General features: G+C 45.5%; 1 protein-coding gene and 1 pseudogene across 16 annotated transcripts in view; both read right to left on the reverse strand.

Moving 5' to 3' along the window:
* On the reverse strand, nucleotides 1-425 carry LOC309656875 (cytochrome c oxidase subunit 7C, mitochondrial pseudogene; annotated as a pseudogene). The gene has a single exon. The product of its transcript is annotated as a cytochrome c oxidase subunit 7C, mitochondrial pseudogene (transcript).
* A 5,948-nt stretch (nucleotides 426-6,373) lies between these two features.
* The window catches only part of PDZD2 (PDZ domain containing 2), a 372,225-nt gene continuing 350,622 nt past the window's right edge, over nucleotides 6,374-27,976 (reverse strand). For 14 of the 15 annotated variants that reach the window (XM_082453653.1, XM_082453657.1, XM_082453656.1 and 11 more), the window contains 6 exons: nucleotides 22,780-26,788; nucleotides 21,875-21,992; nucleotides 18,889-18,990; nucleotides 17,039-17,309; nucleotides 15,068-15,202; nucleotides 6,374-9,242 (listed from right to left, as the gene is read on the reverse strand). In XM_082453653.1, coding sequence (XP_082309779.1) covers nucleotides 9,061-9,242; nucleotides 15,068-15,202; nucleotides 17,039-17,309; nucleotides 18,889-18,990; nucleotides 21,875-21,992; nucleotides 22,780-26,788 — 4,817 coding nt within the window. In that variant the 3' untranslated portion in view covers nucleotides 6,374-9,060. The remainder of the gene's footprint in view (nucleotides 9,243-15,067; nucleotides 15,203-17,038; nucleotides 17,310-18,888; nucleotides 18,991-21,874; nucleotides 21,993-22,779; nucleotides 26,789-27,976) is intronic. The other variant, XM_082453655.1, reaches the window with a different exon arrangement.

Raw genomic sequence — 27,976 nt, forward strand, 5'->3', positions numbered from 1 at the left:
GATTTATGCTATGTTTATTTACAAACATATCTAGGATGCTGAGTTCAAGAGTTTGATCCTTTTTTCAAAGAGACTGCACATCTTAAAATGTTCCTCTTCGTATCTGTCTCACGGATTATTTTTTAAGCAGTTGGTGTCTTACTATATAGAAAGGTGCAGCAAATCCAGACCCAAAGTACAAAGTCATCATAGCTAGTAACCGCCACTTGTTTTCCGCTGAAAATGGTAAATTCTTCCCTGGACCCTCCTCATAGTGGCTCCTACGGACCACAGAGGTTGTGAACCTCCGGATGCTTTGTCCCAACATAGCGCTGTTGGAAGCCCTGCGAAAGGCACAGAAACTTAAGGTGGAAGAAATGGCGGCAGCACACCCAGCACTCCTTTCTCCACAACCTTGTTCCCCTGTGGGCAAGGACCGAAAGGGTTTTCTTTATTATTGATCTTTAAATGTTTTACCCTTTTTATCTTCTCTTCCTCTTAAGACATCCTGTTTATTTACTGTGAATGATCTTTCTAGTTTAGTCTTTTCTGAAATTAATTTTTTCCTGAGTTTTAATAACCAATTTCTGAATTTTTCTAATGTCTATTGATATCATTCATGTTTTGTGTCATTTTCCTGATGTATTTTAACTCATTTTGAGGTATTACATTTTTCATTGGTTCCCTAGGTATGTCTTTCTGGTGTGCTTTTGTTGTCTCTAGGGATTATATTTTCTCCTCATGCTCTTTTTGTCTTATGATAACTTTGTAGGGGATTTGACCTAGATTGTCTTCTGTTGCCCATGTTTACATGAAATTACTTTTCCTATTTTCGAAGGGAGATGCAGGTCAGGGTAGCTTTTCTAACTGTGTTTATTCTCTAGACCCCCTTCTTCTGTTTTTGAGTGTGAAGAAATATGGCAGCTTGCTTTCTGAGATCTGGTTCTGCCACTCTCAGCCACCTTTATCTGGACCTTCTTTTTTTTTGATCTCTGTTGTTCTTATCTTGCTCAATTTCGATTCTGTTCCCAGTAGTTTCTCCTCAGTGTGGGGCATTGGCTGATCATTTCTGAAAGTGAGAAAACGATTCAGGTTTCAGGGGCCGTTATCCAGTCGGTCCTCTGAGCTTCCCTGTTGATTATGAGGCCGAGGGTGAGGGTGTCGGGGTGGGTGTGTGTCTTAGGGGTATCAGGTGCCCTGTTGCTTCCCTCCACCTCCTGGCACAGATTCCGATACCAAACTGGTCTTGTTGCTGTTAGTAGTTTACTCCTGCTCATTTGTACCTTCTGGGGTTTGTGAGGGTACTTTTCACACCTAGTTTTGTTGTAGATGTTTACCATGGATTTTCGATATTAGTTGGTCTGGGTTGTATGTGTGTGGTGTTAGTGGTGGGGAAGGGGAAATGGGTGCTATATGAGGAAATTAAAAAACTATGTTGGGGAGTTCCCTGGTGGCCTAGTGGTTAGGATTCTGTGCTTTCACTGCCGTGGCCCGGGTTCAGTCCCTGGTCTAGGAACTGAGATTCCTGCAAGCTGTGCGGCGCGACCAAAAAAACAAACAGACTGTGTCACTGTTGTGTTATCTTGCCTGAATCTGCTGGGAGAGCCCCCAGTGGTTTTGTTTGTATGTAGTCTCATTAAATTATGAGTCTTTTGCTTTATAGCTTCTGCATTTAGCCTCATATTCACTTTATGATTAAAACAGTATATTTAGCTCTTTTGATGGGTTTTTATTTTCCTTTCTTGCTTTTAAATTTATGTATGGTGACTCTGGAATTTTATTTTGTTGTGAAGGATTTTGTTGCAAGGAATCCAGCTTTTTTTACCCCCCCTAAAATATTTAGCCAGTTTTTCCAAAATCAGCTATTGTATAATCTATGTTTTCTGTAACTGACTTAGAACGCCCCTTTGAATTTTCTTTGAATTCAGAATCTATCTGTCATCTTTATTCCAGTGGTTTGGCTGTCCATGGAAGAGGAGACACTTTTAATTATAGTAGCTTTTTTGATGATGTTGTAATAGGGCTAGTCCCCCACTTATTATGCTTTTTCAAAATCTGGTTATTTTTACATGTTTATCCTACCAAATGGACTTTAGAATAATTTTTTTCAGGTTAAAAAATTATTTTGAGATCATTGTTCAAATTTTATTACATTTATAAACTAGTTTGAGGAGAGTTGAGATTTTTAGTGTTGTCATCCTATCCCAGAATAAGCTAAACCTCCCCATTTGTTCGAGTTATTGGTTTTATGTCCCTTAATAGAATTTTGTAATTCATTTAGGTCTTTTTAAAAATAATTAATCAATTAATTTTTTTTGGCTGCGTTGGGTCTTCATTGCTGCGCTTGGGCTTTCTCTGGTTGCGGTGAGCGGGGGCTACTCTTCGTTGCGGTGCATGGGCTTCTTCTTGTGGTGGCTTCTCATGTTGCAGAGCACGGGCTCTAGGCGTGCGGGCTCAGTAGTTGTGGCGCAGGGGCTTAGTTGCTCCGCGGCATGTGGGACCTTCCCGGACCAGGGCTCGAACCCGTGTCCCCTGCATTGGCAGGCAGATTCTTAACCACTGCGCCACCAGGGAAGCCTTCTTTTAGGTCTTGCCAGTCCTTGCCAAAGTTAAATGTATTTTTAGTTACTATTGTGAGTGTTTCCTCTTATAGTATGTTTTAAGTGGTTATTATTTATAAATAAGAAAGCTCTTGTTTTGGTGGATGATTTCTGATAGCCAACTTTACTGAATTCTAATATTTTAAAAGTTTTAAAATTGATGTGTTTGTGCTTACAAGTATCCAGATATATCTGTGCACACTGTGATACATTTGTTTCTTCTATTTATACGTCTTTTAAAAAATTTTTGTCTGATTGTATTGGCTTGTACCTCTAGAATATTGTTATCCAACAATAACAGCAGTGAACATCCTTTTTGTGTGTATTCCTGAATCTAATGGGAATGATTCTGGAGTTTTTCCGTTAAGAGTTTGAAGCAGGCTTTTAAAAAAGTATGTCTTTCACAGGATTTTTTTGTGTGTGTGTGTCCTACTGATATAATGAACTACATTCTCCATTTACATTTATAGATTTCTTTTTTTTAAAAAAGAGCTATTTATTTATTTATTTATTTATTTATTTTTGGCTGTGTTGGGTCTTCGTTTCTGTGCGAGGGCTTTCCTAGTTGCGGCAAGTGGGGGCCACTCTTCATCGTGGTGCACGGGCCTCTCACTATCTTGGCCTCTCTTGTTGCGGAGCACAGGCTCCAGACGCACAGGCTCAGTAGTTGTGGCTCACGGGCCTAGTTGCTCCGCGGCATGTGGGATCTTCCCAGACCAGGGCTTGAACCCATGTGGCCTGCATTAGCAGGCAGATTCTCAACCACTGCGCCACCAGGGAAGCCTCTATAGATTTCTTAATTCCAAATCATTCATGCATTCCTGGAGTTAACATCACTTAGACTTGGTATCTTCTTTATTGTACTACTGGATTCATTGGCTAACATTTAATTAGGATTTTATTTATAAATTTGTTTTGTCCATTTTCATTGTATTCTAAGCATTTTTCAAGTTCATCAAGTTCATCTTCAATGGCACTGACTTGTATCCTGCAATCTGATTTGACTTGATGCTTATATGGCTTTGGTTTGGTAAGGTGGTCTCCTCAGTTTCTGTTTAGTTCTACCAGATCCACATTAATCTCATTTGATTTTCTTATCTCGTCTTTGATCTTGTGCGTCTTAGAAGCCACATTCTCTTTGAGTGCATTGAGAATATGAAGCAGTGTGTGTTTATAATTTTCTTTTGATTCCTAAGGTAGTCGTCCAAATTATTTTATCTGCCTTTTGCATACTATGTTTCAGCACCCTCCCCCCACCTTTCCCAGCTTGGTATCACGAGAAGGGCCCTTGCTCAGCCTGTGTAATGGGGGAGGTGGGGTCCTACTGAAGCCTGCCATTTGGTCAGTAATGGATACTTGAGAGCTCTGTGTTTAAGCATCGTTCAGTTCCTCCCTTAGGATGAGAGAGGAAAGTTGGATACCAGATGGTTTTAACCTTTATCCAGATCTACTCAGCTGCTTTGGGGGGATCGAGAAGAAGGCTGTGATCGGTGCTTGGTGTGGCTTTTACGGGGTCGGGTGAGCAGAGGCTGCTGATCTCTGAACGGATCAGTTGAGGCCTTTCGTGGCAGGAACGTACGTGGTCGGGGCTCCCCTCAGATTAGACCATTCCTTCCCTCTTACTGCTCTGACCTGCTGAGGCTGACCAGGTGCCTGGGAAAATCAGAATGAGCCTCCCCTTTAACTTCACCTTCCCTACCATTCTGAGGAGTGGGAATGGCTCTAACTCTGGGGGCTTCCTGCTTTATCTGGGGCTCACCTTCTGTAATTCCCTTTCTTCAAGTTAAGGGTTTTGGTGACATTCTGATATTCTTCAGAACTCTCATTTCATACTATCTTTGCTTTCTCACATTCAGAGAGAATTGTATCCCATTTCATTGTTCTCCTTCAGTTTGGTTTCAGGTTTTTTTTTAAATTAATTAATTAATTAATTTTTGGCTGTGTTGGGTCTTCGTTTCTGTGCGAGGGCTTTCTCTAGTTGTGGCAAGTGGGGGCCACTCTTCATCGCGGTGCGCGAACCTCTCACTATCGTGGCCTCTCTTGTTGCGGAGCACAGGCTCCAGACGCTCAGGCTCAGTAGTTGTGGCTCACGGGCCTAGCTGCTCCGTGGCATGTGGGATCTTCCCAGACCAGGGCTCGTACCCGTGTCCCCTGCATTAGCAGGCAGACTCTCAACCACCGTGCCACCAGGGAAGCCCCTGGTTTCAGGTTTTATTTATTATACATGGTATGTAGCCTTCAACATTCATAGAATGGGTTTGTGGCTTTTTTTTTTTTTTTAATTTAATTTATTTATTTAATTTATTTATTTTTGGCTGTGTTGGGTCTTCGTTGCTGCGCGCGGGCTTTCTCTAGTTGCGGCGAGCGGGAGCTACTCTTCCTTGTGGTGCGTGGGCTTCTCATTGCGGTGGCTTCTCTTGTTGCGGAGCATGGGCTCGCGGCACGTGGGCTCAGTAGTTGTGGCTCATGGGCTCTAAAGCGCAGGCTCAGTAGTTGTGGTGCACGGATTTAGTTGCTCTGCGGCATGTGGGATCTTCCCGGACCAGGGCTCGAACCCGTGTCCCCTGCATTGGCAGGCGGGTTCTTAACCACTGTGCCACCAGGGAAGTCCCTGTGGCTATTTCTATAGTGTATTAAAACTCTCCCCCAGGAGAAAGTTCTACCCAAGTGTAGCAGTGGACTGAGCCAATCAGAATCTTAACTTTTGGAGGATATATGGAAAATCAGGCAGGTAGCAGCCTGTATGTCCAGAGAAATTCTGTGATATAGAGTGGGGCTAAAATTATAACAAAATAGCATTCATTGGTTTCTAAGTAAAGAAAAGGTGTGAGGAATTGGGGATAAGGCTGCCAGCTAGTGGAGGGAGGAGAAGCGGGTCTGCAGAAACAGACCCACAAACAGCAGTGAAGTCCTGCCAGTGGGGAGCACTGAGTGTCAACCCATGAGCCCCCGAGTTCCTCCCATCGAGGCCTGGTCATATGCTGAGTTCTGTTCTGGGATTTTTGTGAGATGCCGTCTTGCTTTCTTCCCTTGGGCTACTCCAGTTTGGCGTCTGCATCTGAAAACCAAAACAGCCTAAAATAAAGTAGATGCTTTTTATTTCACTCTGTGAAATAAGATCCCAGATCATCCAGGTATTTGGGGGGAGGGAGTGGTGAATGGGTAGGGATTTTAGGAAAAATGAAGAATGTATTCATTGTGAAGAATGAGAGAAAAAAACTGACAAGGAAACAGTTGCCAAGTAGCATCCAGAGTCCAGTTGAGGCCGGAAGCCGTGAATTTATAGCAAATCACTATGTGTAGTTGTGAGATTTTTCTTTAGGAGTAAGCATGTAGGCGCCAAGAGGCTGGCTGGTTGGAAGGATACTGGATTAGACGGGGCGAGGGAGCTGTGCGCCTCTGGGCTGGAGGGCGATTGTTGTCCTCTACTGCGGGGTCTAATCTAAACAGACAGAGACGGGAAGGAAACACGGGTGGGGATTCTGAAGCGGAGAAAATTGCCAGTTGCCTAGGGATTGGAGGGCCTGTTGAAATTGAAGCAGCAGAACCAGGAGGAAGGGGCGTAAGCTCCAGAAGGTCAGGAGGTTGTAAGGAAGGCATGAGATGTTTGATTTTGAGATCTCAGAGGTGGAGTGGGTTTGGATTGTGTCAGATCCTGGGTGTGGCCATGGAAGAAGAGTGGTTGACTTGACTTCTTTTGCCTTTGTCCCTCTCACCCATTCAGGTAATCACCATTTCTTAGCTTGATGGTTTAAAAGGTTATTCTGTAGATGCAGAACTAAGCAAACAAAAAACCAAGTAGTAAACAGTGTTTATTTTTTTAAAATTACTTAAAAAAGGTTGTTTATAGAGACGTGGATTTACATAACTTGGCGACAACATTTTAAAAATGTACAGGCTATTTCATATTATTGCACTTACTCTTTAATAATATATAAGGCATTTTATTTTACATAAATAAAGGATAATGTATAATATCATACAACAGGTGTGGTGCCAACTAAAAGTCAACCCTAAAATTAAATGAGCTGTGTATGGGATGATAGAAATGAAACCCAGCCTACTTCAACCTTCACGGTATATATCCTTGCAACTACGATTTACATGTTATAACACAGTTACCATCATAGCTTATTGTGGATGACGGACCAGTTAAAAAACCAAAACAATGGAAGTTTTAGTAGGACAATACCATTAGTGTTCATGTCAGGAAGTTTGGGAATTTATTAGAGTAATTAGAAGTACTAGTCATGCCTTGAACACTGACGACAAATAAATAGCTTTCTATCTTAGGGTCAAAGTTTAGCTTTTGCTTCCTCCCTTAAATTCCAATTGTCGAATTCCAAGGGAACCCTTCTGGCAGGGTCCACTGGAAATGGCTGATGACTTGAATATAGTTCAGTGACCAGAGGGCTACCCTTGCACTCTTCAGATAAGAGGATTAGGAACTCTTAGAAGGAGACCAATTCCGCTGCTTCAGAAACTCCTGTCACACAGGACTGTGCATTTCTATGTAGGCACAGCTGGAAGAGTGGAGGCAAAAAATCGTTTTCAGTGTTGACTTCAAAGAGTCTCTCATCATTTAGGCAAGAAAGCAGAAGCCACAAAGCTGACCCCAGAGACTTAAAAACAATCTAGCATGCACCTTGCACTGACTTCCTATAGTATCCTACTTGGAACTGTAGTAGTGAAAAGTAGAAGCTAAATTAATCAGGTCTTTCTAGCTAACTCCTGAACTACATTTTCTTTTGTGTAACCTGTTTAAAAATGAGAAATCTGGGCTCACACCAGCCAGATATTTCACTCCCATCTGAGAACCTCTCTGGGCCAGCTCCACAGAGGTTTACTGGGATTAGTCACTCAGAAATAGGTTAATTAAAGAAATCGCCGACATAAAACCTTAGCGTCACCATGCACGCAGGTATGCAACCTCACCCGTATTCCCAGGACTCAGCTGGCCTGCACCACTGAGGAAGTGGCTTGTAACTACGCAGTTCTGCTCGTTTACCTTGAAAGACTGACTCACCCTCGTTTTCCACCTTCTTATTATGTTTTGGTAAATGAAGCTGATGAGGATTTGAGTTTTAAGAAAAGAAGGTACAGTACGAGGGAGAAGAGCCAGCTTTGTGACGAGGAACAGCACACGGGATGGGAACAGTTACTGCGAAGAAGCTTGTGCTTCGGAAGGAGGGCAGCTGGGACGAGTGTCACAAGCAAGCGTGAGTCACAGCAGTGTTCTGCTGGGAAACATTTTTGGCAAAAGGAAGAATTTGCAAAACAGGAAAACAAAAAGAGCAGAACTTCAGTCACTGCAGACCTATGCCATTACACCCAGGTCAGGAAAATAGATCCAGTGCTTAGAAATGTTACATTTCTTAAGCTTGTTGAGAAGAGAAAGGGGGAAAAAAATCAGCCAAACAAAAGAAAGTCCCCTAAAAGGATTATTTTAAGTTCCTCTATTTGGATTATAAATCCAAGGACACTAAAAAGATAATTCATTTCTAAAACTTTAGTTTAAATTCGTGGTTGGATCTATAAAATATAGAAATGGAAACTCAGTGACAATGATATTTTTGCCTGCTCTTTTGTTGACCAGTCTTGAATTCAAATATTTATTCAAGACAAGTTCCAAACTAGATGCAAGGTGCTTTCAGAGCTGGAACTTTCTGCTCATTCTAAGCAGCAAAGTTCACAGCTACTTAGTACAGTTTATCAGAACTGCATTCCCGTAAAATTGCCTTATGACGTACGCTTTTAGATCATGATCAACACTTCACGGTGATCAATAACCACCGAGTTAGTTAAACTATGCAGCCATACGTTGCACATTACACTCACTAAAAATACCACTTTCTGTATTTTGCTTTTTCATTTTTGGATAATTCCTGAGCTCAGCCTAACCATTAGGTCATAATTGATTTTCTTTTTTCAAGTCTCATTTTCTTTTCAGAATAACATACAGACCCTACAGCTCCTTCCACTGAATGTGCCTAAAAGCATTCTGTCATTTACTTACTTACTTACAAAATTATATAAAACTATAGTCCTTTTTAGTTGTGACACTTGTGTTGCCCCTCAGACTTTGTTAGCTCCCCAGTTGCCAGGATTGAGTGTGTTGGGAGAGGTGGCTAGAAGGATACGGAGGTGTCACTAAATGTTTCAAGTGAAGAAGGGCATGCCGCATCTTGTGTCCCTATCAGGAAACACAGAAGGTGTCGGGACAGGCACTGGAACAGAATGAACCCTCCTGGCCTAGGTGATCCAGGCAGAAGGTTTCTGAGTTCAGCTCCATTGCTGCTGCTTCATGTGTAAGTAAAAAACTGGAGAGTTGTTTGTTTTATCGTCCTTGCCACACCAGTGCTTCTGCGTTGTTTCAGGAACCCATTGTTTAATGAAGTCATTCTGATTTGCTAAAGAAAGAAGGGAACTGAGAAAAGGAGATTCTGATTAATAAAAAATGTAACAAGCGCAATTAGTGTCACTACCAGTGCTTGTTGCATGAAGAATTCCTGTGCTTTCTAATTACTAACTGCACAGGTCCCTCTGGGACAGACTTCATAATATTCCAGGCATCGAAGTGCATGAGCCCAACCAGGGATTTCCCATTAATGGCAAGAACTTCATCTCCAGCTTCTATTGTTCCAGCTTGCTCAGCTGCACCACCTGAGAGAATAAATACAGAGTAATAGTTTGGTACTTTCATAATATCCAGAATAAATTCCAGGTAAATGAAAAACTTACTTAAGTGAGAAATATCTCTAAACCATGTGCCTGTATTCTTCAGAGAGGGAAATTTTTCTTAAACAAGACACACAAAGCAAATACCCATAAAAAGAAATTTGACTACATAAAAAATTCAAATCTGTAACCCCTCTTTCCCCAAAGCATAAGCAACTGACTATGGGAAGATATTTTGATTGTATTTAGTCAACAAATAAAATGAAACATTAGGGTTAATATCTAGCCAAGCTAAAGAACTCCAAATCAATAAAGAACACACCAAAAAAATCCAAATGACCAATAAAACAAGTTCGACTTCTACTCGTTAACAAATATAGTCTGATATACCCACATGCTGAGAATGTGATTACCGGCTCAGCAATGACTGTGGAGATTACTTAAATTATTACTTACACAAAATTTAACAGATTTCTAGACTATAGCTCTGGGTATGTTAGAGCAAGTTTATGAGCTTTTCTATTTACTTTCTTGCACATGCGCATCTAAAACAATCGTATTGAAGGAATGCACACTGGCTGTGCAGGTGAAAGGACATTAAAAGAGAAAAATTCCCAAGTTTGAAAATAATTTCCTCAGAAATATTTAATTAGATCTCAAAACACTGAGCAGATAAATCTACTTCATTCTAAATTCCTGAAAATCACTGTTAAATATTATTTGATATCAATACACATGTAATTATAGTTGATTATAAAGATTGACAAAAAAATATAGCTGGAAGAAAGTGAGTTCAAATGCAACCCACTCAAGGACAAAAACATATTATGTTGTTAATGACAGAGGCAGATGCTGTCATCGGAAAAGAGGTGAGCCTTCACCGTTACCGGTCCTACAGTGGGAGCAAAGAGACTGATTTAGTCCCCGTCATTGCTTTCTCAAGATACACATTTTTGGATGTACCAAAGCACTGTTGTCTGACATGCCCAATTATACTGCGTTAGCATATTTCCCGATCTAGGAATATTACCTAAAGGCCTCAAGCAGGTTATGTGAAACGAAAGAATTTTCTGAGTGTTCATCTGGGTCTGAGGACGTGGGCTTCCAACCAACCCAAACAGGAGGCTGTGAGTGAGGGGAAAGCACGTTGAATACCTGCAGGCAGTCAGACTGGCTTAGGTTCAAGTCTGCGACTTCAAGCAAGTTACAGGTTTCCCGAAACCTCAGTTTTCTCATCTGCAAAATGGTGTTAGCCTGTCTCGTTCCCTCACTAGGTTATTACAGGGATCTAATGAGATGAAGCAGATGAAAGTCCTTGATGAACCACTCAGTACTGTTCAGACCAAAGGTAGTGCCAACTTTTGGACTTCTTATACACGAGAGAGAAATAAACTTTTCTTTAAACCATTGTTATTTGGGGTTTTCTATTACATGGGGCCAAAGAGAATCCTAACTAATTTGATCAGGCTATGTCTCTCTCCATTTATTGAGGTTTTAAGAAAAATGTAGAACACTTTTATCTTTTTTCCAAAAAGGTCTTGCATAGTTTTCCTGTGACACACTCTTAGGTTCCTTACGGTCGTTACTGTGAATTGGTATCATACAGTACTGAATCTGCGATTAGCCTGTTTTCCCCCGTTCAGCCCTGTTTTTGAGCTGGTCCCGGTTAATGGATATAGCTCTAACTTGCTTCTTGAATTGCTATATAGTTTTCCTTTCTATGGATGTAATATATTTTACTCATCATTTTGCTACAGATAGAAATGTAAACTGTTTTATAGCTTCCATTTTAGCAAGCACTGCCAGATTTTTCCCCCGAGAGAGGAACCATTGTATATACTTCCGCCAGAAAGTAGGAGTGTTCTCCTTTCCCTACATCTTGCCAACACATCATATTATGAGATTTCTTATTTATGGCCAACCTGATTTTAAAACGATGATTCCCAATAGTTATAATTTTCACCCAATAACTAATACAAGTTTGAGTGACCTTCCCTATATTTCTTGACCATTTAGGTTTTAACTTTTTCTATTTTCTATTCATTTCCTTTACCCAGATTTTCTCTTTATTTAGTATTTTTCTTTTTTTCTCAGCCACGCTGTGTGGCTTGTGGGATCTTAGTTCACTGACCAGGGATCAAACCCGTGCCCCCTGCAGTGGAAGCGTGGAGTCCTAACCACTGGACCGCCAGGGAAGTCCCATGTATTTTTCTTATTGAATTATAGTTCTTTATATATTCTGGAATTAGCCTTTTGTTGATTAAATACATTGTAAATATCTTCTAGTCAGTCACTTAGATTTTGTTTATGGTATAATTTTTTGCCATATAGAAGTTAAACATTTTACATATGTATTCTTTCACGATGTGTTTTTGTGAAATTTTTTGCCATACAGAAGTTAAACATTTTACATATATATATTCTTTCATGATGTGTATTGTGTTATAAAACCCTCCCTATAGGGTTTTAAAATAATGGTTATTGCTGATATATAGGAGATTCTATTGATTTTTTTTTTTTTTTGTATGTTGATTGTGAATTCAGCGATCTTGGTGAGCTATTTATATTGGCTTGACATTTGATTCTCTTAGATTTTTTCAGTCAGGAAGAACATACAATTTGCCAATAATGACGAATTGTATTCCTATATTTCCAATCTTTATACCTCTTATCTTTTTCTTATCTTATTGTATTAACTGATATTCTTGGTAAAATGATACAGAAACATCTTTAAAAGCAGCCCAAACATAGTAAAAACAAAAAAATTTTTAAAGTGTTAAAAATTTTTTTAAAAAGCAGCCCAGATATTAGTAGTGACAGTGTTCTACCTGGATGGCTGCCGCTTCACACAAGAGGTTACAAGTAACTGTTTACTGCATTTTTTTCATCAGTAAAATCCCTGACCTTCCAGAGAGCTTTAGGGAAATATGATATTTAACTCACTTATTACTCAAAGAATTTTTCTGTATTAGATTGATGCAAGAAATTGAAGATTGCTATATTGCTTTTGGTGTTTGAGCTAAAAGGCACAGGAAACCAAGATAAACAGAAAACCTGTACCTGTACTTAAATTTGTAAGTATGAAATAAAGGTAAGATGATGAAATCTTTGGGCAGAGCTCTAAGCCTCTACAAAGAAACTAGATTTACCAGTCTCCAAAGAGTGAAGGAGAGGGATCTGTATAATATTCAGAAATCCTTGAATGCCTTTTCCCAAGAGTAAATCTGCAGGCCTGCACACAAGGGCACTGGAAATGCTCATCTGTGGAACAGGTGCTTCTTTGTATCAATTCTTCCTCTCTATCCATTTATATAGTTTCATGGATTTCTAGCCAGATGCTAGGGACAAAGGCCAGGAAGTCACCCAGGACATTGTCCTTGATCTGCTGGAAGGAGATCTGGGGGATGCTCATCTCCCCTGGGGCTGCTTCTCCACTTCAGTGCTGCAGATTCCATGGGATTCCTGGGCCTAGCCTCCCAGTCTCCACCTGGGCTGCTGCTTTAGCCACCTTCAGCTTCTGGCTGTTTGGCTCACAGGCCAGAAAATCCTTTCTAAGCTGTGAGCTTCTTGGCCTGCGGAGGCTGCGTGCCCTGTGGCTGATCACAGTGGCGGTGACTCCGGCACCCTTCACTGTGTGTCCTAAACACCTCCATCTTGCTGTTTTAGGCTCAGTCCTCTGAAGGTTAGTCTGTTTTCTGGCATTCATGCTGCCAGTCTGACTACTGCCTTTGTGAGCAAGCTGCAAACTTTCTGTGTGTTTTTTTTTTTTTAATTAATTTTTATTTATTTATTATTTATTTTTGGCTGTGTTGGGTCCTCGTTTCTGTGCTAGGGCTTTCTCTAGTTGTGGCAAGCGGGGGCCACTCTTCATCGCGGTGCGCGGGCCTCTCATTATCGCGGCGTCTCTTGCTAAGGAGCACAGGCTCCAGACGCGCAGGCTCAGTAGTTGCGGCTCACGGGCCTAGTTGCTCCGTGGCACGTGGGATCTTCCCAGACCAGGGCTCGAACCCGTGTCCCCTGCATTAGCAGGCAGATTCTCAACCACTGCGCCACCAGGGAAGCCCTCTGTGTGCTTTTTAAGTTCTTTATGTTTTGAAACTTTGTGATACATCAAGGTTTGGGTTTCTATAAAATTCATCCTGTTTTGCCCTTGATGAGAATTTTCAGCCTGAATACTCCTATTGTTTTTCAATAGTCATGACTTCTCCAAATATTTCCTTTCTCGCGTTTTTTTTTTTTTTTCTTTCTTTTTCTGGCCCTCCTCAATATTTCCTCCTCGTCGCTCATCACCCTTTTGTAATTTTTATCTCTTTTTTCCCTTGTGCTGCAGTTTTTATGGTTTCTTCTTTCTTGATTTTTATAAATTCTCTCTTTGTAAGGATTTAGTATACTTTTTAATTCTATTTATTAATTTAAAAATATATTTGACTGCCTTTTTGCTAATGGGCTTCCCTGTGTGTGTCTGTTTTAACATATCTATCTGCCTGTTTCTTTTGAATACCCTCTTGCCTTGTTTCATGGCTAATATTCCTGCCTTAATTTTTTAATGGACTTTCTTGTTTATTGTGTCTGTTGGCGATTTCCTCATGTACTTTGTACACTTTGTTTTAGAGCTCTTGCTTAAGAGTGCTCTTATAGTCAAACAAACAGTTTCATGCTTGCCTTAACTTGCCTTTCTGTGTTCTACTGCTGTCCAGTTAACATGTATAGGGTTTTCCCTTTACCCTGGTACCGTGAGTCTAGATGTCACACACAGCAGAGGCCTGGCTCCTGATTTATGCCTGTCCTCTGCTTGCCCCAGGGACCGTGAGCAAACAGCCTGTTTCTGGCTGCCACCCATTTACAGTTTTGAGTGTGTGCTAGACTGGAAGAAAGTAGACGGGAGCTGTAGATATCACTGGACTAGTTGGCAGATACGAAATCTCTTTATACACTTGAATAATTCATTTTATGATATTGGACAGTTCCCAAAAATCTCTTCAGCTGAATTATATTAACAATATCAGTATATATGTGTATGTTTTAATACTAACAATATCAGTATAAATATATATTGAATATATGAAACAGTATTATAGTATATAAAATATTACATATAATAGGATATATAATCAGCATATATGTATATATATAAATATATCATTAGTATAATTATATTGTTAATATAACTGCTCAGCTCAGGGACCTGAAGAGATAATTTTGAGAACTGTCCAAGATCATAAAATGCACTATTTAAGTTCATGAAGAGACCTCATAGCTACCAACTATTTCAATGATATCTGCTGCTCCCATATTACTTTCTTGAAATCCAGTATTTGCAATTTTAAGTGAATGTGACCTTGACCAATGTTAAGTACCCTTGACTGGCAATTCTGATGGCATTACTTAGCTTGCTGTGTTCACATCCGTAACAGCTAACTGTAAGTAAGAACACGAAGACAGGAGCATGGAGTTAGGGCATACAGTATTGAGGTTGGGGGCACAGACTCTGGAGCCTGGCTTCAAGCCTGATTCTGCCACTTAATCTGTGTGACCTTAGGTGCCTGCATAACTCCCCTGTGGCTCAGTTTCTTCTTTTGTAAGACAGGGATGATGATAATAGTACCCATCCTAGAGAACTGTCATGTGGATGACATGAGTTAAAACGTGTAAAATGCTCACAACAGGGCTGACACACCATAAACCCTGTATGTCACACAGCATTAAACACATTGCAGATTTTTAAAAACAAATTTGATTTCCAAATGGAAGGCACTGACATACACAGAAAACTGGTACTAGGCAGCAGACTGGGGTTTCTAGAACATTACCTTTGTACACTCTTTTAATGAACAGGGGCCCATCTCCAGACATAGACGATTTCCCTCCATCCAGACTCAGTCCCAGCCCAGCCGAGGTCTTCAGCACTTCAACACACAGAGCCTCGTGTGCACCTGTGCTTCTCCCTGCAGCGACAGTGTTCGTAAAGATGATGACTGACAGGGAAGTGCAGCCCCTCCTGCCCGGTGCCCCCAGGTGTGTTCCCCGGGCACCCTCGAGTCCCGTCCACCTTGAAGTGCTGATAACGACATCTGAGACCAACTTCAGGGTTGCTCTCCCAAATCTAGAGCTGTGTTCCTGCTGTCCCTTGCCCCCCTAAGCACTCTCTGCAAGCACGGAGAAGGCATTTATGCCCAAGCAGAAATCCCCGGAAGCCAAACTGCTCTTGTCAACCCCAGATAGTCGGTGCACATCTCAGTGGAGACTGAAGTCACGCTGGGGGAATCAGATTTGATTTCCTGCCAACCTTGGCAGCCGCCGGCAGCAGAGCGTCACAGCCTGGTACTGACAACCTGCAACACCCAAATGCCAGGCCTCACATGAGACGTGGAGCTTCCTTCCTTCCCCTTCTGCTCCTGTGAGGGGTACCCCTGCCTCTGGTTGTCTGTCTGCATCACACACTAGCTGCCTTCATTGCCATCTCCTGGCTCCACTGTGGGGAGAGCGTTTCCTTGGCGATGCCTGCTTCATAGCAACGAGCCTGCGCCTACTTTGTGGGCTAGTGTGGAGAGGCTGGGCTGAGGTCTATCTTGGGGGTCTGAGTAGGGATTGTAAACTTGCCTTTTGTTTCCCTTACTTGCTCGCTGTGTCAGTGAAGGATGTCTGAGTCGAGTGGAAAGGGCACTTGATTGCTTGGGAGGCAGGGGAAGGACCACAAACAGATTAAACTGTCCACTTGGGGTTGAGGCCAAGCCAGAACCACTGCCTTTGAATGTAATGGCCAGTCCATTCTTGTGGTTTAGAGAAGGCCACTCCACATGGTCTGAAAGAAACTTACTAGCAGTGGGAGCAGCACCGTTTTTCAGTAGGTCATTTAACTTGCAGTTAAACAGGAAAACGGGCCCATACTGGACTCACCTGGGGAACCTTAAGGAGACATGGTGCTGGTCCCCCATCCCACCACCCACACCCCTCAGAGTTTGACTTAATTGAGCTGGGGGATTTCCTGGGGATCAGGATTTTTTAAAAGCTTCCCAGGTGCCTCTGACAGCAAGCCTACTGCATCAGGCCCCAAGTGGGCTGCTCAGTGCATGTTAAGGCATAATTGCATAGGATCTGGTAGAGCCCCGGGCAGGGGGATCTTAAGGAATAGGAATACGAAGAAATAAGTTTAAGCCCTGAATGTGCTTGCAATTTGATAACTTTGTAGAGGTTGGTTCAAGGCCAGATGCCTTGAAGGTGCCACCGGAACACTTAATGATTATAAATTTCGGGACAGTCTTCCATATCTGAGTTCCTGAGTCTTAAAAGCTCCGAAAGCTGTTAGGACTAAGTGCCCAGTGGTTTCCTTTGACAGGTTACGTTTCCAGGATCCCATTGAAAATACACCAAACAGGGAATTCCCTGGCGGTCCTGTGGTTAAGACTCAGTGCTTTCACTGCCAGGGCCTGGGTTCAATCCCTGGTCGGGGAACTAAGATCCCACAAGCCGCGTGGCCAAAAAAAAAAAAAAAAAAAAGAAAAGAAGAAAAAAAAAAACAAACAGTTGAGACAGTGCAAGGGCAAAGGTGAGCATGACAAGGTCTGATAAATAAGGTATTTCCCTGTACTGGGAAGGGCTTTAGCTTTCTAGAAGAATGAGAGCAAGACAACTGAGCAGAGGGAAGACCAAGAACACCCCCAACACTGTGGAGGCATCTGGACAAGAAGAGGTTCTCATTTGTTCAGTGGAATCAGTGCCATTCTCAGCAAAGTCATTACAAATAGCTCAGGCCCCTGCTGGTTGTTGAACTGGTACCTTACCTGTTCCAGGCTCCAGGGGGCTGGTCTTTCTGGACAGCAAGCCCTTCCCATTGGCCATGGGAGGCTCCTGCCTGAGGGAGGGCCTGGGCCGATCACTCCCTTTCTTGATGACCACGAGGACATCTTTGTGCAGCTGTGCCTGGTGCAGAACCTTCAGGACCTCCCCGTGGGCTAAGCCAGCCAATGAGGCGCCATTGACGGACAGAAGGAAATCCCCTCGGCTCACGGTCCCTTCCTGAGAAGCTGCCCCCTGAGAAAACACCCTGTGGATCTGGGACAGGAGAGGACAAAAGCCAAGTTCATTTATGACCTCCAGTAAAAGCAAAAGAAGGGCAAATTTGTAGTAAAGGAGCTATCTAATGGCAAGTTTTCCAAATCATACAAACACTTAGTTTATCAAAAACATTCCGTGTGAGGAATGGGATTAAAAATGTCAGTAGCAGCACCTCAACACATTTTTACTCTATTCATGCTAGCATCTCAAATGTGTCTGGCACTCCACGGGGCCATAAGAGTAGAAAGATGAACAGGACCTGGCTTCGTCCAAGGAAGGTGGCCTCCCTAGTGATTTCAGAGGCCTTTGAATGATATAAAATTTTAAGTTTTTGATCTTGAGAAAGAAGTGATTTATAAGCAAATGCAAGTTTTGGTCCGTTAGTTCTAATGTCCTTCCAATGCTTAAACCAGTAAAATGTTTAGGTGAATATGAGGATATAGACAACTGTGTTTATACGTATCATCATCTTAAAGGTCACTCGCTATGTGTTAAAAGTGCGTCTCCCAATGCAAATCAAAACTACAACGAGGTATCACCTCACACCAGTCAGAATGGCCATCACCAAAAAATCTACAAACAATAAATGCTGGAGAGGGTGTGGAGAAAAGGGAACCCTCTTGCACTGTTGGTGGGAATGTAAATTGATACAGCCACTATGGAGAACAGTATGGAGGTTCCTTAAAGAACTAAAAATAGAATTACCATATGATCCAGCAATCCCACTACTGGGCATATACCCGGAGAAAACCATAATTCAAAAAGAGTCATGTACCACAATGTTCACTGCAGCTCTATTTACAATAGCCAGGACATGGAAGCAACCTAAGTGTCCATCAACAGATGAATGCATGAAGAAGATGTGGCACATATATACAATGGAATATTACCCAGCCATAAAAAGAAACGAAATTGAGTTATTTGTAGTGAGGTGGATGGACCTAGAGTGTGTCATACAATGTGAATTAAGTCAGAAAGAGAAAAACAAATACCGTATGCTAACACATATATATATGGACTCTAAAAAAAAAAAAAAAAATGGTTCTGAAGAACCTAGGGGCAGGACAGGAATAAAGATGGAGACATAGAAAATGGGCTTGAGGACACAGGGAGGGGGAAGGGTAAGCTGGGACGAACTGAGATAGTGACATGGACATATATATATACTACCAAATGTAAAATAGATAGCTAGGGGGAAGCAGCTGCATAGCACAGGGAGGTCAGCTCGGTGCTTTGTGACCACCTAAGAGGGGTGGGATAGGGAGGGTGGGAGGGAGATGCAAGAGGGAGGAGATATGGGAACATATGTATAACTGATTCACTTTGTTATAAAGCAGAAACGAACACACCATTGTAAAGCAATTATACTCCAATAAAGATGTTAAAAAAAAAAAACACTGTGTCTCTTTGTCAATGATAACGTTATGTACTACTTTCCCCACTTTTCTGTTTGTTTTAGTGGCAGGGAACAGACACCAGCATTCTTTGAACCCACTGACATGACTTCTGTCCTGATCAAATTCTGAGGCTGCTTCGGGAGTGACTCTTCCGACAGCATCTCGACATTGTCACTTACCACAATTGATTTTGGCTCCACATCTGTCCCTCCTGCCACACTGAATCCCAGACCTGAGCCTTCTTTTTTATTCAAGACTATGAAGTAAATATCTTCTTCATTCTAGTGAAAAGAAACAGAAACAAGTATATTCCTTGTGCCAGAGTAAGGAAGTTCTGATGTCAGTCCTCCCGCAGTATTGCAGAGCTTGTCACCACTAGCCCCAGTGGTTCTTTAGGCACTTCCACACAATACTGGAAGCAGAGGGGCCATCTTGAATATCCTGCATTCCTCCTGGGTGGTGCTTATGTGGAGTTTTGAGGGTCCATCCTGCAGCTATAGAACCACCAAGAAGGTCATATGAACCAGGATAGTGGCAGGGACGCGGGGCACTTTAGAAGTCATTCTCGGCACCAGACTGTGTGTTCCCAAATCTGATCATAGCACATAATTCAATCATGAAGAGACTTTACAATTTTCTAAGCCTGCAATTGAGCAAAGCCCATGTTGTCAGCAGGAGAGAGAAGTATAGGTGCCAAGAGATAGGACAAGAGCACATTGAGGCCGTTAAGTTTTACATCCCACCTTCCACCATGTTCAGCTTATTGGATTTTCGGTGCAATTAATGAACTGGTAGTCATAAAACACAAAGTATGCTGAAAAATAGTACATTAAAACAACTTGTCAACTCATATTGAGACTAGAACATTCTTAGTAGGGTCCTAGGGTTAAGTAATAAAAGACTGTCCTGTGTTCCAAGCATCAATCAAAAGATTGATGCTTGGAATAAAAGCATTTAACTAAATGCTTAAAAAGATTTTAAAATTAAAAAACAGCTGGGCTAATTATTCTGAATTTGGACTTCCTTCACACACACGCTAGATAAGATTCAGCATAATTTTAAAGACCTGCATTGCTAGGTTTCCCATGAAGTGATTTATAATCCATCAATTCAAGGTGTTCTCAAACATGGTGATAGAAAAAGAATCTAATAATAACTCTCCAGGATTGCTTTGACAGAGAAAGTGAAAATGTTGGAAGAGAAAACCACCTCTGTATTGTGCTGGGGAAAGAAACCAACATTTAAAATAAACAGTGTTTAGTCCTATTAAGTCCTAAAGAGTAATCCCAAGCATTTTACACCTCTCTAAAGAAGTTCATTCAAACCAAAGCTCCATGTGCTAACACTAGAATATCGTGCAGAACTTTGGGGGGCTGGGATTTTGACTTCATGGGCAAGTCCAAGTGCATATATGCTCAGACACTGTTCACTGGAGAGAAGAATGATGACTACGCTTTCTCACAAAAACAGGAACATGTGGTCTGGGAAATGATCTCAGATATTTAAATGCCTTACTGGAGCAAAGACAGTATTTGAAAATGAGAATCTCCTGCATTCTAGGACATATCACCAAAATTCTAATTTATTCAAATTCTTTTTCCAGTTGTGTTTGAGGATACAAGTCATCTAGAGGCTGATTGCCAGGCCAAGTGTTGCCTCTTTGAGAAACTTGATTAGCACAGCATCAGGGAAGCTAGAAGCACCTCAAGAGCTCTCCAAGGTTTGGGTGTGTTGAAGTCACAAGACCAGGGCTGTTTCCTGACTCTCTCTAATCTCTCACAGCACCTCCAGAGGTCACAGGAAGTCACTGTGTGCAGGGCCATTTTCAACACCTACAGACCATACTCTTTGGAAAAAAGCAAGGCAGGAAACTTCTGAAGATGGCAGAGAGAGGAGATCTCTACTCACAGCTCCTCACTGAAATTAACTGAAGACAATTAGAAAAAGATAAAAGCAAGCTGCATTCTGATCAAAGGAGGAATAATCTTCAACACCTGCTGGTGGTGAATATGGAACCAGGCTGAGGGGGTGAGGGAGGCCCAGAAGATGACCCCAGGGTGGCGCTCAGCGCCCCGTTCACACAAAAAGTCTCTGCTTTGTCTGTGGTCCCTGACAGTGTGCCTCTCACTTGTGAGGCTGGTTGAGACTTTTTGGTTTTCACCTCATGTCTAACACCGTAAAATGTCTGGAGCAAAGAGCCTGGCAAAGTGTGAACCCACTGAGCCACCTTGACTCAAAATCCCAGAGTAAGGTTTTCATGCTTTGTAACAGAAGGAGGAAGGGAGAGGATGAAATAGTCCCTCGTCCTGAAAGTAAAAAACGCAGTATGTCTCAAGGTGTTTCCTAACTTTACAGACCCAAACCAGGGGCCGAGAATCCAAAGGCAGTGGAAGCTGAAAGGAACTGGTCTCTATTCCATCCCATCTCCTCTCCATTGTGGCTCATTCCTTATTAGATGCCAATGTCACAGCCCTGCTGGGTAATATTAGAATTTCTGGAGCAGTGTTCTCGGGTGACATCCATGACCCAGGTACATTACCACTCAAGAAAAACTGTTCATGTTTGCTTTTCTTCTCTGGACAGAAAATATTCATATATTAGGGTTCAAATCTCAGTGAACAGTTCTTAGAAATTAATGTGCTCCAGGGTTAGATATGGACCATTTCTTTTGTTATTGTTTATTGTCACATCCAATTTACTGAAAAACTTTACTTGTAATGACTAATCAGCTTCTTTGAAGCTCTTACACTTAGGGCTGGGGTAGGGCTACACAGCCGTTAAGTCTCATTTCCCCAGCAGGTGGCTCCCTTGACAGGTAGTTTATGTCCAGTTAGGTGGACAAAGGTACTTGTGCCCATTCCCCGACAGTTCCAGGATGCCTCGTCCTATTCGGAGGACTCACTGCAGACAAACCAAGTGCGGGGTGGGAGGTGGGGGTGGGTAGGGAAGATGGTAACTCGTCACTGCTGGGGAATTAAAACACCAGTCTGGCACCTAAAAATTCAAGACAAGCAAGCTACAAGCGAGACAGAAGTCAGGCTAAGCTGTAGGACTCGCTACACAGCACTCGGAGAAGGGCCCTCCCAGGCCCTCAGCCCGTGGCACACGCCTGAGCACTGAGGTGGCAGCGGTCCCATCTTTCTGTGTTTTCTGTATTTCACTCACCTCTGATTGTGCTTTCGCTTCCTGAATGAGAGCTAGGACAGTAGATTTTGACTCCACTGACGACAAAACAGACTGCAGTCTTTGCTGATCCCCCGCTGAGACCAGGAGTTGATGCAAACTAAATAATATAAATATATTTGAAGAACATTAAAGAAAAAAGCAATTTCTCCATTTTGCTAGGATGCATTTAGAATGATCTCCTTTCTACCGTATTGCAGGTATTTTCTGATTTTCACGCTCTCTTTTGGTCGTAACTCCCACTCCAAACTGCTTGAAGAGTTCTGAATGTTGAACAGGAATTTCATTCACTGCTGATAGCAGTGGGAATTCCTATGGATTTTGGGATCCCGCCAAGATGTTAGGAGACCAATGCCAGAGTTTAACAGAAAATTTCAGACATATTAAATATTCTATAGGCTCCAGTGAAATATTTTAAAACATATTAGAAATTTCCCGTTTGACTCCAGTCACCCTCAAAGGCCCCGATTCTCCCCTGAGCGTCGGCTTTCCCTGTCCAACCATCTCTCTCGCTCTCTCTCGGCACTTTTGTATAAGTGCCCTAGCCTATAGAAGCCTCTCTTTAGAGCAATATTTTGGCAAACATTTTTCCCTGCAGGCACTTTATTTTCTCAGTAATGATATTAAAACCAAAATTGGAGGCTGGAATAGAAAAAGGATGTTAGTGGAATTTATTCAGTGAAATCTAAATAAAGTCTGTTGTTTAGCTAATAGTGTTGTTCCAATGTTAACTTCTTACTTTTGACAAATGGACCGTGGTTACGTAAGATGTTAACATCAGAAGCAGCTGGGTAATGGGTACAGGGCAAGTCTGCACTATCTTTGCATAAAACCAGTCCATCAAAAAAAAAGTTTAATTACATAAAAGGGCAGGGGTGGATACTTACTTAACTGACCAACTTTTTCCGGAAGGCAGATCCTGGGTGGTCTCACCCACATCGTGGGCTGAACTGGGTGCCCTAGGCTCAGTGGCTTTAGGGCTGCTTCCCCCTGGACAGGCCCTGTCCGCCCCCTTCACGGGCCATGAAAGGGCAGTGGACCCGTTGAGGCCTCCAGCAGGGGAGCCAAGTGACCTCCGGGGGACGATTTCCAGCTCAGTTTTGAAAAGCACGGCAGTCGGCCCAGCCGAGAAGTCCTCGCTGCAGAGCTTGTCGAGGTCAGGCATGCTCAGGGCTCTCAGCTCCTGCAGCTTCGAGCGGGACAAAGGTGAAGCCTGGCTGTGACGCACCGAGGACTTGTTTCTCTTGGCGGGAGAGGCCGGGGTCACCATGGGGGTGGGGATTCCCGAAGGACCAAGTGATCTCTTTGGGTCTGAGTCAGCGCCCTTGTTACCAGCCTCCACTGGACTCTGCCGGGAGGCTGTCAGAGTCATGCTGGACGGGGACTTGGTCATCGGGGGAATGAGGGTGCTGGCTTCACCTTGAGTTTCACTGCAGGAACTCAGGCTGCGTCTCAGCAACCTCGCTGCTGGGTCACTGGAGTGGCCGAGGTTCCCAGACGCCACGCTGCCTGAAGACCGCCTCGCAATGGGAGGCTTGGAGCTTACCGACAGAAAGGGGGAGGCCCCGGACTTGGCCGTGGGCCGGTCAGAATTGGCCAGGTTCTCAAAAGACTTGATCCTCTGCTTCACAGAGAAAAATGAGGTAGATTCATGGGGCCAGTTCTGCTCAGAGTAGTAGTATCTCCTGGTGACTTTGATTTTGTCTGTGAGTAGGCAGCTTGTTTCCTGCACTGACAGGACATCCCCTTCGTCTGTTGTTGGAAGGTTCCTCGAAGTCTCCAGCAGGGGCTTTACGCTATACACGCCCTGTCCATTAACCAGGCTGAGAACGCTGCCTCTGGACGCCTTGGCCTCGAGGAGGCCCCCACTGGTGGCAGGGAGCTGGCTGTCCCGAGGGGCGCGCCCTGGGCTGTGTAGGGCATGACCCTCCCGGCCGAAATGGCTGGAGAACTGGGCCGGCATGGAGTAGGTCCTGGTTGCTGGCCTTGGCGTGAAGTAGGGATGGTCACCCAGCGCCGGGCCCACTGCCGTGCCGTTCCTGGGCATCCCCAGGGAGTCTGCCCTCTGGTCGGACTTTCCCTGGCAGGGATCTGCCGTTTTAGCCGGCAGCCGCGGGGAGGGGGAGGAGGAAGAGGAGGAGGTCTGTTTCGCCCTGCTGACAGACCGCTGCGCTTCCTGCTCCGCCGGGGAGGCCCGAGGCGTGCGTGAGGATGGATGACTTGGGGGTGCCTCCACTGACTGGTGACACAGCCCGAATTCACTCTTCTCCTGACAGTTGCTCTGGGCCAGGAACCCTCCCTGTCTGTCACTTTCAGCTGGCTTGTCACCATACGCATTCTTCGGCGTCCTTTCAGAAGAGACCTCAATGATTTTCAGCTGGTTGGTCCTTTCGAGGGGCTCACCAGCGATTATTTTGCTTCTTTTGTCGCCGGTCCCTCTGGCCTGGAAGGCTTCTGCTGCTGAGTCCATTTGGCTGGACGGGGGCTGCTCGCCCTGCCCGGTAGGGGGGACCTCCCACTTGCCGGCCGCTGTGGACACGCCACTCCTTGGTGCCATGGGACTCAGCAGCCCAGGGGACGTGGGGGGAGCCTTGCTCTCTGGACCACACTTTGGAGATCTGGGGGCAGCCGGGCAGCCTCGGTCCGGTTCTGAGTGCACAGCCGGGTGGGGCCTACTGCACGCACCTTGCTCAGGAAGGGTCTTGGGGGAGCTCAAGGGCGAAATGAACATCCTGATGCTGGTGTCGGATGCCGAGGGCTTCAGGGAGCCTGGGGTGCCCTGGGGCAGCTTGCCCTCCACACACTGCGGGGGCTGGGGGGAGGCTGCGGCACTTCTGTCCGGTTCCTCCTGGTCACCTGTGTGGAACCGGCGTGATGCCACCTTAGAAAGCATTCTGTGGGAGGTCTGGGGTGAAACAAGGGCTTTCCTGTGCTCTGTGCCTCCGGCCTTCCCCGGGTGAGCGGCTGGGGCCTCGGAACTGACTTTGCTTTTGCTTTTGATGCTCAGTCTCTTCAGCTTAGGGCCGGCTTTGGGTTTCTGACAGGTACTCAGAAGGGTTTCCATGGAGCTTTTTTTAGGCAGGTCTTTATTCTCAGGACTCAGCCGGGGCGAGGGGCCATCCGGTACGGCCACCCCCTTCCTGTGGCTGGAGCTCAGCGCCTGATCCTTGGGGTCGGGCCTTCTGGCCGGCATCGTGGGTTGGTCTGTTTCACTTTTGCTCTGCGGATGAGTCCCTTGGTTGCTTTTATTTATCTCTTTAAACCAGGCCATGATGGGCCGCCTGGAGATGGGTTTCGGCTTCGACAGCAAGTCGTCCGGGTCTTGAACTTCGGAGATGTGCAGGTTTGCCAGAGCCAGGTCTCTGTTCTCGGGGACGTACGCCCTGAAGGCGCCCCGGTTTCCAGTGGTGTGAACGTTTGTTTCCTGTTCTTCAGGCGAGGTCTTGTCCTCCAGCCAGTCATGCTCCAAACCATTCACCATGTTAGGAGAGCCGAGGGTGCCCGGGGGGCCGGGGACAGGCCTGGGGACGGGCGGAGGCTGGGCGGCTTCCCCGGGGTCCTCGGCAGCCCGTGCATCCTCGGGCGTCTCCGGCTCCTGAGAGCTCGCGTCCGAGAGAAGAGGCAGCCGTGGAGGGCCCGGGGCTGCTGGGCCCAAGGCTCCCGGCGCGGAGGAGGCGGCGTCGCCGGCGGCGTCTCCCCTCGCCCGGCTTAGGGCTCCGCGCTTCGGTGGCAGGGCTCTGGCGAAGGCAGGGCAGGCGGCGCCCTGGGCAGGAGCGAGAGCGGCGGCCGCGGGGGGATCGGGGGCGCCCTTCGCGGAACAGATTTCAACCTGCTCCTCCTCAGACTCCGTCGTGTCTCCCTTGTGAGAAGCCCCACGAGGACGAGGACAAAGACGAGGACGGGACCAGCTGTCCCTGGCAGGAGCTCGGGGGGCTTCAGTGAGCGACTCGGGGTCCGAAGATGAGTCCTCAGCATCTCCGTACATGGACGAGAGGGACGGCTCCGTGCTGTCGCCCAGGCCCGACAGCGACGTACTGTCTTCGTGTTGGCTGCTGAGGTTTCTGGAGTAGCTGCTCAGAAGGCTTTTGTTCACAGTAAAATGTCTGTCGGGGTTGATGGAATCCAAAACCGAAGGCTGGTGGGCCCACTGCGGGGAAGCGGCTGGACCGGCAGCCGCGGGCCTCCTCGGGCCGGGGGCCTGGCTCCCCGAGTCCGGCTCCGGCTCGGCCCGCGGTGGCCCCGGGGCAGCGCGCTCCCGGCTCAGCCCGCCCCCTTTCCCGGCCGGCGGAAGCCTTGCTCCGGAAGCATCCAGCTCCTCCAGGAGCCTGTCGACGTCAGTCACGGGGCTGCTCCCGCTCCCCCCGGGGCAGCCGGGCCCCGAGGCACCGCCACACCCCTCGGGGGCCTTGTCACTCGGTGACGGCAGGCAGGGGCTGGCCCGCGGCGCCCTTGCAGACCCAGAGTCTGTTCCTGGGGGCAGAGCCGACCCCCGGCAGTTTCCAGGGACGAGGGTTCCCGTGGTTCGCAGAGCCTCGCTGTGGTGACCCGGAACCCCCTGTCTCTTCTCCAGGGTCGTGAGGTCTCGTGACAGCATGGCAGTGGCCGGAGATGCCCCCTCGGCCGTGGGTCCCGCTCCGCTGTGGGCAGCGGCCTTCCTGGTGGCGCGGGGCGAGCTGGCTTCTGGGGCCGCTCCGGTCTCGCTGAGGTCAGGATAAGCTGTCGCCATCGTCCCCGGGGATGCACTGTCCTCAGACTCAGGCGCCCTGGGTGACTCTGTCTCTCCGGGGTCCTCGGGTGGCCTCACTGGCCCTGCGTGCGCTGAGGTCTCGCTGGGGTCAGGGTGCACCGCCCCCTTCTGCCCTGGGGAAAGGAGGGGGCCTGGGGAGCCGTGGGATCCTGTGTGGAGAATGTAAACAGAAGGTGGGTGGCGGGGGACATACGGGGGTGGGGGGGAAGGTGAGAAAATAGAAAACCTCTCAATTAAAAAAGTGGAAAACTGTAAACAGCCTCAATTTTTTGGTCTTTTTTAGAAAGACATCCCACAGCCTAAATGTAGGCTTGTTTTTGTCTCTAAAATTACAGAGTGCTCACATCTAACAAATACCACCAAGCTTTAGAGGCTCTAAAATAACTCAGACCGGATGGCAGAAGGAACCTCTGCTTCTGCCCTTTTTGGTTGTGTATGAAGATGGGGGACACCAGAAATCTTTCACTTGGGTTTCTGTGCACCATCTGCCCTCTGATGGCAAACCCCACAGGAGTCAGGCCGTTGTTCTGTTTGATTCTGCAAACCTCTCAGTCCCTGGCTGATCACGTCGGGGTTTAGCCCCATGCCGTGGGTAGTGAGCCACAGAGTAAAGTAAAACAGTCCAAGCAGGGTACTTGAGGGCCTTACTGCTTCGTGCAGGAGAGGAGGCTAATTGGGGAAAACACATGGAATGCTCCAGACAGATGGAAGCCTGTCCTGAGCTCCAGTGTGTCCTGACCAGGTTCGGGGGCGTGGGTGACCTAGGAGGTAAGATTATCCCGGGAAGCTGTGACAGGAGGGTCCGGACCTGAGTGGGGTTCTGGAGGGATAGTTTGATCAGAGACTGATGAGAAGGAAGGTGAGGAAGGAAAGGGAGTCAAAGCAGAGAAGCAAGAAAAAGCATGGAATCTCCAAGGCGCAGGGAAAGATGACACCTGCCTAGAGACAGTGGGAAGTAAAGTCATTCCGTGAGGTGGGTTCTGGGCAGCCACTCTGTCCTGGAGGCTCCTCCTCAAAAGGACTGCATGTGCGTGACCTAAGCTGTCCACCTCTGGCACGTGGCATCTTACAATAGATGGGGAAACTGGCATGATAAAGAACATTAGATTTGCATTTTCTTACAAACTCTGGGTCTGAGCTTGGAGTGAAAACCTCAGTCACAATGAAAGCCCTTGCTTGGAGAAATGTTATCTCCCCCAAATGTTATATTCACTCCACATCTCCCATGCAAATCATCTGAACTGCATATGCCTTACCCCCTCCGAAGGGGGCGGTCAATAATTAAGAACGAATTATTAGGACTTAGCGCTGTGCTAAGAGTTTTTCATGCACTTAAT

Source organism: Balaenoptera physalus (genome assembly GCF_965194825.1).
Source record: "Balaenoptera physalus genome assembly, chromosome: 3".
Taxonomy (NCBI): domain Eukaryota; kingdom Metazoa; phylum Chordata; class Mammalia; order Artiodactyla; family Balaenopteridae; genus Balaenoptera; species Balaenoptera physalus.